Source organism: Aulonocara sp. 'chitande type north' Nkhata Bay, linkage group LG4 (genome assembly GCF_057382095.1).
Source record: "Aulonocara sp. 'chitande type north' Nkhata Bay isolate Kocher_YH1m ecotype deep benthic linkage group LG4, A_spYH_male_GT1.1, whole genome shotgun sequence".
In the NCBI taxonomy this organism is placed as follows: Eukaryota; Metazoa; Chordata; class Actinopteri; order Cichliformes; family Cichlidae; genus Aulonocara; species Aulonocara sp. 'chitande type north' Nkhata Bay.
In genome coordinates, this window is record NC_141347.1 from 526,301 (window position 1) to 538,207 (window position 11,907).

Sequence of the window (11,907 nt, forward strand, 5' to 3'; positions counted from 1 at the left end):
AGGAGCTGATAGTGGACTTCGGCACTAAGCAGGAGAGGAACTGCCAGACCCCTGTCATCAACGAGTGCCCAGTGGAGAGAGTGGACAGCTTCAAATACCTCGGAGTTCACATCACGCAGGACCTGTCATGGTCCTGTCACATCAACACCGTGGTGAAAAAGGCCCGTCAGCGTCTCTACCACCTCAGACTCTTGAGAGACTTCCAACTGCCCTCCAAGGTGCTCAGGAACTTTTACTCGTGCACCATAGAGAGCATCCTGACGGGAAACATCTTAACCTGGTTCGGGAACAGCACCATGCAAGACAGACGAGCTCTACAGAGGGTTGTGCGGTCAGCTGAGCGCACCATCCGCTCCGAGCTCCCTGACCTGCACTCAATCTACAGCAGGCGGTGCTGGACCAAGGCCAGGAAGATCGTGAAGGACCACAGCCATCCCAACAACAGACTGTTCTCTCTGTTGAGATCAGGAAAGCGATTCCGCTCCCTGAAGACCAACACAGAGAGACTGAGGAGGAGCTTCTTCCCGCAGGCGATACGGTCTCTCAATCACACCACCACACAGTACTGACCCACACATATAGTTCTTACACACACACTGGACATTCTGGACATTGTTTTCACTTCATCACTTAAATCACTTTAAGCATATTTGCACTGCACAAGACATAATGTGGATTGCACAACACTGGTCACTACATTCTTCATTTCCAGTTAATACTTGTACAGCTGCTGTTATTGTGTATATATTTATTTATATTTCTTCATACATTCTTATATAGTTCTATATTGTGTATTTTGTTGTACAGTTATTTTATTTTCAACTTTAATTTATATATTGTATCTTATTCTTTCCCAGTTAAATTTACCCTTCATTCTAATTTGTGTTGTACAGTTATTTCATTTTTAACCTTAATTTATATTTTATCCCTTCCTAGTTAAATTTACCCTTTTTAATTTTTCATATTTATTTCCTATCTTATTCATAGCCCTTTCCTTTTTTGTTTTCTTTAGGTCACGAGCAGTTGTCCAAGCATTTCACTACATATCGTACTGTGTATGACTGTGTACGTGACAAATAAAATTTGAATTTGAATTTGAATTTATGTACCCCCCCCCCGCCGCCCTTACTGGCCAAAATTTTGTCTGAAACGTTTTTTTGTTGTTTTTTTAATCTAGTTTATTTGATTGGCTGTGCTACAGTCATTGCACACATACATACGGAGTGTGGTAAGAATGAATTAAATGAATTAATGGTACGCACTTTTTATATAATATATGTTTTAAATTTAATATTTGGGGTAAAATATCAAGTCTTTTCAAGTAAACAGGTTCATATCCAATTTAAGTCCCAAGTCATTGGTGTAAAAGTCCAAGTCAAGTCACAAGTCTTAGAACATTTTTTTCAAGTCTAAAGTCATAAAATTAATTTTTGTACAGTCCGGATTACAAGAAATGCCTTAAGGTGACTGCTGTTGTGATATGGCCCTGTATAATTAAAATTGAATTGAAATTAACCACACTACAGTTCATTATACCACCTCCTTCAAAGCAGTTTTTGGTTGGCACCCAAGTTTGATTACTAGGCTTACATCTGCTCAAGTGAACTGCAGCCAGGGTGGAAACAAACCAGACCGGAGTTTAAAGAAGTTCAACACCGCAGGTGTGAAAACAACCCTTTCAGATTCCTGTGGCCACTCACTGATGTACCTCTCCCCTGACTTCCTCTGTACATCCTGATGATTTGATACAAAATGTCAAATTTACATTAATCACTCCATCAGACCTGCTGGCACTGATGTTTAGTCCATTTCTTGTGTAATTTCTCACACCTAACCCCTTTCACCCTGTTTCCTTTCCTCAATAATGGCTTCTTGACAGCCAACCTTCCACTAAGACCATAGGGAGAGCAGGGGAAGAGGGCCACAGCTTGGATTCCATAGATCTAGACCTGTGGCATACAGTGAGTTAAACTGGCTCAAATCAGGTTATTTTTTGAGTTAATACATATCATGACTGCAGTTAATAGGGTGTTGAAAACTTTATTCTACTATGTAGCTTAATTTATAATTTTAACTTACTATAATTTTTCAAGATTGTATATTGCTCTTTAGAGGACCAAGTTGTCCATTTTGTGAATGGAGGTTTTCAAAGTGTGTACAAAATTACCTTTACACTCTTTATTTAACAATGCTATTCCATAGTGTATTTAAATGTTTGTGTGTGAAGTCATATTTGAAATAAAGTTCGAGGATTTTATATCAATACTGAATACCCTAATGATTTAATATGTTTTTACTGCTGAATTAAACATGAAGATTATAAAAAAGGTACCCTATTTGAAACACTGCTGACTGGTGCAGCTAAACTCAGGAATGTTTAAATAAGCTACATACAATCAGCTAAATATGTTGATTGCATGGTATTTTATACACTTCCTACAAATATAATATATTCACACATTCATGTGATTAATCGTAGATACTTTCTTTCTTAAATAGATAACTATCATATCTGATATCATATCTCACAGTACAATAATATTGAATGGGTTGCATTGTTGTATTTTGTCATGTTTCTCAGGTCTTTGTCTGAATTTCTACGAACATTATTGCTAAGGATTGTCTTATTGCATTGGAGTCACACTGGGTTAAATATGTACACTTGGGTTTTAAGGGGTATTTATTATTTTCTTCTTTTTTGGGGGTTGTATGGAAGCCCCAAACGCAATTTCATTGTTCTTGACAATGACAATAAATAAATAAATACTAAATAAAAAAATACTACAGCATTATGCTTGACCTAGTTCCTCTACACTATTGTATATACCGGTACTTTAATTAATAACTTATACCATAGTAAGTAATTAGTTCGATATATTGACTATACAGCATATATTTTCTAAATATATCTTTATAAAACTAGAGGTATAAATGTAACTAACATTATTGGAAATTTAGTGTAAAGATTACAGCCACTGCCTGGCAACTTTCCTTCCATTATTCTACTGAAGCTCTTACGGCTTTTTATCGGATGTAAATTGCTGAATTAAATTTAGATGAGTGACATTAAGTCTAATGAAGTTAAAGACAAAGTCTGGATAACGAATTACTTTCAGCCACGGCACCTTTGGAATAAATTTGAACTTTGGACAGGTCATGTCAATTAGGTGACAGCTCAGACTTTTTTCTTTTTCTTTTTTGGGATCAGGTAACCTAAAAGAAAGCCGGAAGTGGTATTGTGTTATGAAACCGGCGCGTTTTTAATACTTCAATCCATATTGTCAGGCTGCAAATGTTCCTTGTTTACTGCATTTGCATCAAGCCTGGATGCACTGTGAAATTACAATGGATGCAGTTCTTTAAACTGAAACAAACCTGCAATGCAATGATAACCTTCAAGAGTTTGCTCAAGATGGAGAATAAGACAAGACCACGTAAAAGCACCAGGATCGATCTGCGCAACCGTCTTTTTCACAATTTATTACACAGAAAGCCAAAGGGAGAAGTACATAATACTGTATGAAACCAGTTTTGTTCTCATCTTAACATTCTAAAATGTGTCCAATGTTGTAATACCATTTTTTTTCCAGCTTAATATATTCTATTATATTATAGTCCTGCAACCCTAAACCCCTATATAAATTTATTATTTTCTATTAGGCAGGGTGATTTTATACGTTTAATCTAAGTCTATTGTACTAAGTCATCAAATGAAATAACTGATATAGCATATACGATATTTTTACATTCGCGGGATTTCTAAAAGTAAATGCTAGAAGACCTGTGAAACCGTTCCACTGGCCTTTATGAGGGTAAAAACAGGACATTTAGATGTGTATTTATTTAATTCTTTTTTGCGCAGACTAATCGGTTGTAATTAACCTATAACTATCACCAAATGAAATCAAAACATTAAAACATGATTAAGTCGACGCAGATATAATTTGACACGTACAGTTTGTAACGTTTCTGGGGAACGCGTAGTCGGCTCTATTTTCTTTTGATGTTACGTTTTCCAATATTTATATGCCCTGCTTCTTATAGCGCTTTCCTGCTCTACCTGAGCGCTCAAATCGTGTTCAATTAACCCATTCTGATTGATGGATACAGCGGAGAGCAACTTGGGGTTTGTTTCTAAGTTATGCAGACTGAAGCGGTTAGGAATCAAACCACAAATCTTCCGAGTAATAACTGACATGTTCTACCTTTTGGGTGCCAGCCACCCTTGTGGCAGGAACCACTCCCGTAGTTCAGGAGGTAGAACATCCCACGTACCTACCGTGTAAATTTCTTAAAATAAAATATATCAGTTTATGCTTGCTTTAGCCGTTAAATTCCATCTCTCACTTACTGTATGACATTTTATAACCTATACCGCTGATTTCGATTCATGGATTGCAGAAATATGGGGAAAATGAGACTGGGAATGTTTTAGTAATTTCACAGTGGCCCAGAGAAATAGGGTTAGCCTAGGAAACTAATGAAATGTATCAATGAATACGACACAACATTTTCTTTTTCTAAAATAAATGATGTATTAGCTTTATTTGTCTATAGACTGTATTTAGATTAAAAAGCGAAAATACATACATGACAAAATGCCCTGACGAAGACCAGAGGACGATTCAGGCTTGAAATAAAGTGTACTATCCTCATAGCGCTGTGTATTTGAAAGTGAAAATATTATCATTATTATTATTATTATTTTCAGAAACGACTTTTCAGTCTCTCTGTGAGTCTGTTGACTTCTATGTTATTGAGAATGGTTTTATTTTTTATTCACGATTCATTTTGAGTGAATTGCAGTCTGCTGATTTAACTCCATACCGGTTATAGTGGTAACATTGGGCCTCATCCGTGCGTGGCATCATCTAAGCAATTTTGAACACAACCATGGTGACACACAAGCACACGCAGACAGAGAGAGTGAGTTTCAAGGTGTGCGGTGGTCTTGAACTTGAAGTTGAACTCATTACAATATGTCTGTCTTTCTGGCTGTAACCCCCCAACCCACCCACCTTTCACGTTAAACTTGACCTTGACCTTCGGGGGCGGTCTGACATTTGACACCCCCACCAACAGCAGACCACACTGTGGGTTAGAGTTGTACTGTCTGGGTGGTTTGTTTGTGAAGTCTTGTCTGCAATAGGCCACGCTGCAAGGTTTGAATATTTTTGAACAGAAGACTTCAGCTATACAAAGCAATAGCGTCGATTTGAGCAGGTGATTCATCTGCATTTACGTCACCACTGAGCTGTTTATTTCCTTTCATTTCTAAAGGACTATGTCTACTGAAGCATTTTTAAGCTTTCTACTTTGTTGGGCAAAATACAAAATATTATTTTAATTTAAAAATAAACCCTCAACCTCGCAATCTACTGATTCCTCGTCAGAATAAATTGGAAATAAGTAAAATAAATGCCAAACTATCATGGGAGATTAATTTTCCTTATGTTGATAAAAAAAATTATTTTTAAATTATTTAGGAATAGAAATTTAAAAATATCCTATCAATAATGTTTACGGACTATATTGGTGATATTTCAGAATAACAATTATAGATATTATGCTTATCATGGACTTAATGTTAACTGTGTAAATTTATCATACTGGCGCCCCATTCACTTGTATTTTCAGACTTATTCATTTGCTTTAAAACAACACAAGGAAAATAAATGTTGCATATGAATATAACTGATGGCAATATTGTGAATATTTATTTATTTATTTATTTATTCATTGGCAGCTTCAAGATTTAAGATTGTATTTGTCACATACACAGAACTATTGCACAGCGAAATGTTTATATAACTGTCAATAACAATTAAAGATATTACAACAAAAATATAGAATTAAAACGAATATTTTCTTTCCTTGTTTTGATATTGTGATAGTATAGTCATATTGTGACGGCAAGTGAGGATTGGACAGGAGGTTTAGCCGGTCGTCTACTGGTTTCCCCAACCTGCATGTAGAAGTGTCTGTGAGCAAGTTGCAGCCATCCGAGTGTATGAACATTACTTTAAAAGTGTTCATGCATAGAAAAAAGCACTTGTGTGAATGCTTGATTGAGACCTTGAGTAAGAAAAACGCTTCAAGTGCTCACTTTTAGTATAAAAGCGCTATATAAATATTAAATATAATAGTGTTTATTCGAGTTCACCTGATAGTGAGCTGGAATAAACACCGTGATGGTTACATGTGTAAGAATATATTTTAGATACAAGTTTTACATTCAGCTTGTGTTGCTAATTTTGAATTCTAATACATTTCAAAACATTTAAATGATTGCACAGATTATTATATTTTATTTATTTAAAGTCCATTATAACGGCTTATTTCTTTATACTGTACGGATCCAGCCACTGTTCTATGACCACAAAGCTCAAACAAAGACTTGATCTGGATACGTATTTCCTCTTTATGTAGCTTGGTGAGAAGTAAACTTCCGCATTCTTCACATTGTACAGGCTGTTGGCTTTACACGTGATCCTAAAGTCTGTCACTGTAATGTTACTGAAAACAAAGTCTGATATTAACGTGTTCGGATTAATTCTGCGGCACACGTAAAAGTGAACTTCCCCACCGTATATGCGCCTAATGGCGGACTCCCTGGTGAAAATGATGAAAATCCAGTGAACTCAAATGAGTGGCCCTACGCTTTTAAGCTGGAAGCTTCGGGTTAAGAGCTCATGGTAATGTGTAAGGAGTTTATTTTACCCACCACATTTCTCTTTAGATCTGCTTTCTGTAGATAATGAACTTGAACAAAATTATTCTAGAATGAATAAAAAACTGAAAAAATGCTTAATCTTTAAGTTTCCTTTTAAATTATTTGCAGAAGAAGTAGTCATATAGGTTCATTGCAGGCCAGAGATAAAACATGTATTGAAGCAAAATAATGGTTCCTGTCTGCAGTATTTCATTGACCAACCATTTCTTTTCCATGTCTTCATGTTCATTAATAACCTTTAGGAAATTCACTAATTTCTCACTTACGGCTTATTTAGCCTTCATCTATACGGCACATGGAGTGATTCAAAATAAAAATAATTACAGTAATTTCAATTACACTATAGAGGAGCATCAGAAGGATTAATTTCAAACCAAGCGCAGACTAAGTTCCCGTCTCCTATAAAAAATGAGAACAATAACTTCCCCGTAGTGAAATTGTTTCTTAATATAACGGCCCTTGAGTGCCGCGGAAACCTTTCTGAGACACTTTCAACCAAAGCCGTTTTTCTCAAGTTTTAAGAACTCCAAAACCCTTCCATAAATCTCCTTAACGTTTACTTTAGTCAGAACGACTGAGAGCGAGTTAAACTAAAACCTGGTTTTTGACTAGGTGGAGAAATGTTCCAGTGGGTGCACTTATTTTAATAGCCAAACTTTGCTTTTGAAGGCTTGAAAACATTCACGGTAATGATAAATTAATAATACGTTTTTCATGCATTTGAGAAGCACCGATTTTAAATGTGTTCACATCTGTATAAAACTGAGCATCTGGAGTTCCATATTAAAAGAAGAATAAATATTGAATAAATAAATAACATTTACACAACAAAATTTCAGTTTCTCTGAAAGTGTATAAGTTTCAAATCAGTTTGAAACTTATACACTTTACAGTTTACATTGTTGTTTCTTGTGGTTCAGGTGTGCTGTTAGTGTAGAATGGAGAGTATAGTTATTGAAAAAGTGATTATCTAAACGGTCAGTTCAGATATTGGCGAGTCGATTTCAGATATTGGCGAGTCCATTTGCACCACGTACTTTTATGCACGACACAAAAGAAGTTGGTCGAGTGATTTATTTTCATTGTCTTTCTTTCTTTCTTTCTTTCTTTCTTTCTTTCTTTCTTTCTTTCTTTCTTTCTGTTTTTAGGCAGACTAAGGTAATGTCACTCTTAGTATCGACCAGAGAACATCACATCACAGACTTGAGTCTGACGCAAAGGCAGCTGCAGAGACAAACTAAAGTAAACCAAACTACAGTAAGCTAAAGCGAATCTGCTCATTCCCTTCTCATATCACAGCTGGAAACTCATAAAATGCTTTTTCCCTCCTCTCACTGACAGTCCTCAACTAGTCTCTTCTACTCTTCTTTTTGCGCTTGTCCCATCACGTGATCACCCTGTCTCATCCAATAGTTATGCTCCCCTTACTTCTTGGTCCAGGGGGCTTGTTGCGTCAAGGCTGCGGCTGGGATGTAAGTGGAGATCCGGCCGGTTAGTGGGAGTCTTTGCTACCGAATGACACGCCGTCACTCCAACAAAGCAGCATACCGTGCTATGATAGTGCTGTACAAGTACATTTCTTGAGCTGCGTTTGTGTGTTTGTATTTGTGTGTGTATATGTATGTATGTGTAGTGAGCGCCAGTGATCAGCCTCATTCAGCAAATGTAGCAGCTTAGCGCCAGGAACGGACGGAGTCTGAGGCACACGAAGGCCAAAACGGGGAAGGGTGGGCATATGACAGCCTCTTTAGTACTCAATCCTCGCTGGCCAGTGGAAACGGTAATGTTTGTGTATGACAACAACGTGGACGAGTTGAACAAGAACATGGAGGGGCTGGTAGGTAGCGGCAACTTTGCCGCTGCCACTGCAGCAAGCCAGTGCCGCAACATCATGGCACATTCGGCGGCCGCCGCTGCTCTGGGTGGCCACCCGTCCAGCTTGGTGCACTCTTCAGGTGGGTATTCCACAATGGATGTGTCCGCTTCAGGCTCCGGTGAGACCGCTGCCTCTTCGGGGAAGCAATGTGCGGCTGTGCCGCACCAGAACTCGTCGGCCGCAACCGCATTACCCTACAGCTACTTTGGTAACGGCTACTACCCATGCAGGATGGGTCGGGCTCCTCTTAAGTCCTGTACACAAGCGGCCGGAGCCGCTCTCAGCTCACAGTACATGGACACAACAGTGAGCTCAGACGAATATCCAAACCACCGGGCCAAGGAGTTCGCCTTTTACCATGGCTATGCCAGCCCATACCAGTCGATGGCCAGCTACCTGGATGTGTCGGTGGTCCAAACGCTCGGCACCGGGGAACCGCGCCATGACACACTGCTGCCCATGGACAGCTACCAGCCCTGGGCTCTGACCAACGCCTGGGGAGGACAGATGTACTGCTCCAAAGATCAGGGACAGGCCGGCCACCTCTGGAAGTCCGCTCTTGCTGGTGAGTACTGCTGCTTTCAAGGTTCATAATAACGATTTTAAAACAGTTAAACAGAACTCTAACAGATTTTTTGTAACTATGACGCAACTGAACATATTTATTTAATAAAAATTACATTTAATAACAATTAAGAAATTAAAGGATTGACATTTGTTAAAACAAAAAACATCTCGGATGATTAATTTGCTCCGATAGTAAATTATCGTCTTCATAAATTTGGACTAAAATTAGGTGCATCGAGTTTCTTTGCAAAAGCAAGGCAATAATGTGCTTGAGGTTTGTGATGGCTGAGGTTAATCACTGCCCTTGAATCCCCATCTAGTTTAGGGCGTCACGTACAAGTGAAAATTAACGTCATGTTGATTGGATCCTTGATATTGTGAAAATACCAACATGTTGCAGACTCTAACTTAGAAATGAGCCTTGCATTGCCATCTCTTGGTGCAGAGTGAAAAACATTTTGGTGTTTCGTTCAATATCGTTTATTAACCAAGTGAGATAATCATTTTATTGCTGGGGCCTTCCAGTTAATTTAATGGTTATCATAATGGTTATTATGATGAGAGACATGTTACTCTGCTGCCACTGCTAAAATTAATGAATGAATAAATAAATTAAATAAACAGGAAAATTTACTTTCATTATTAACATTGTAATTAATTCAATAATAATGATGGAAATAATTAATCCTCTTGGCCCAATATTCACAGTGAACAGGAAAAACCCTAACGCCCACTCCACTTCTCTCTTTATTTAACACACACATCGCACAAATGTAGAATTAAACTAAAAACACTGTAAACACAAAGTCAAGAGAAGACACAAAATGCTGTCCTTGTGACAGTCTATGTGGAGTAGAATAGATGCGTGCACTGTGTTTAAAGACGCCATTTTTGTAGGTCAATTTGAACTTAACCCAGACAGCAGATATTCGTTTCCCGTCTGCCTCGCAGGATTGTATCCAGTCCGATCGAAACATAAAGTTCCCGTTCACTTCCTTAAATATGCTAAATTGTGCTCGACAAATATTTTATCGGCACTTACACTATTACAGCAATCGTGGAGTGTAGAGCTTGAAAATGTATCATGGTGTGTGCAGCCCATCACCTTCAGACTGGCTTTTTCTCTTTGACAGATGTGGTGGCGCACCAGAACGACAGCTTGTCTTTCCGCCGAGGCAGGAAGAAACGGATACCTTACACCAAGGTCCAGCTCAAAGAGCTAGAGAAAGAGTACGCAGCCAACAAGTTCATCACAAAGGACAAGAGGAGAAAGATTTCGGCCGTGACCAACCTGTCAGAGCGACAGATTACCATCTGGTTCCAGAACAGGAGGGTGAAGGAGAAAAAATTCGTGGCCAAAGTGAAGAGCAGTACTCAATAGCATGCAGGTCACTGCTCTTTGGACAATTCGTAACAGTTGAGATAATTAACAGTGAATGGAAAAAAGTAAAGAAACTGGAAGTGGGACCTCTCACAGACTGTAATTACAGAACTTTCCTGACTGCTTTGATAATATATCTGTCTAGTGTGTGTCTTCCACTGTCAGTGTTGTCCGTGCCAAGTAGCCTATAGCATAACTACTATGCTCTCCATACTGTTTATATCGCATGTAAAACAGTAACCAAATCACAGTGTAACACTAAATAAATTTTGTCCCACCCCAATAAAGGTGTTATGTTTTTAAAATAATTTTCTATGCCTTGAGGAGGCAAACAAACTTTTATTTAACATTGAAAACTGATATCCGAAATTAGACAAACAGCAGAGGAATCCATATTGCGCTTGTTGATTAAAACTGTTCACGATAGACCAGATTCACTTACCAAGTCTGCCTCTGGAGGAACGCTCCCTGTGGTGGAAGCCTGTCTCATGGAATGGCAAGCATTCTGGTTTTCCATGCCTGTGACAGAACCGCGTATGGGAGAAGAAGAAAAAATCATTAGTGTACTTATTATTATCATAGACATTGGAAATGTGTTTTAATATATCTACTTGTTAAAAAGTATTTATAAAAATATTATTTAAAAAATGCTAAACAAAAACTCTCGTTCCTTTCTTCCCTTTTTGAACATTCTATCCATAACATTAACATCACAGAGAACTAACGTGAACAGTATTTTAATTTTAAATAAAGTTAACTTAGCAATTCATATCAGTTCAATATTTCGTGAATAATAATAATAATAATAATAATAATAATAATAATAATTCCAGAACAAAACTGAGTAGAGACTTCAAATCGTGTTATTTTCTTTGCGCTTTCTGCAAGTTCTTTTAGCCTGCACTGTGCGTGCGTTTGAGACAGACACACAGAGAGAGAGAGAGAGAGAGAGACAGAGAGAATAAGGAGGGTGGGGGGGAGGGACAAAAAAGACCCTGACCTTGAGCGTGATGTGTGATGATAATAATAATAATAATAATAATAATAATAATAATAATAATAATAATAATAATAATAATAATTGATGTTCCGTGAAGATAATCCTAGAAGCTCCTGTAGAACAAAACAGAATTGTCTGTGCGTATGTATACAATTTTTTTTAGCCTGCATTGTATGTAGCTCTCAAACACAAACGTGAGGGTGGGTGACCTTGAAAATCATGTGACCAGACAGGCTTGTATCAAGTCTTCCATGAATATTTTATAATAGCGGGGTGTGTGAGGGACATCACTAACAATACACACAATATATACGGGCCACTGCCATGCACCACAGATTACAGCTACACAT

At 37.9% G+C, this 11,907-nt stretch overlaps 1 protein-coding gene across 1 annotated transcript; it reads left to right on the plus strand.

Moving 5' to 3' along the window:
* The first annotated feature begins 8,450 nt into the window (after nt 1-8,450).
* hoxb13a (homeobox B13a) lies at nt 8,451-10,741 on the plus strand. The gene is made up of 2 exons (XM_086290486.1): nt 8,451-9,174; nt 10,310-10,741. Exons 1-2 carry the CDS (start codon nt 8,469-8,471, stop codon nt 10,555-10,557), a joined length of 954 nt encoding a protein of 317 aa, XP_086146612.1. The 5' UTR covers nt 8,451-8,468; the 3' UTR covers nt 10,558-10,741.
* The last annotated feature ends 1,166 nt before the right edge of the window (nt 10,742-11,907 follow it).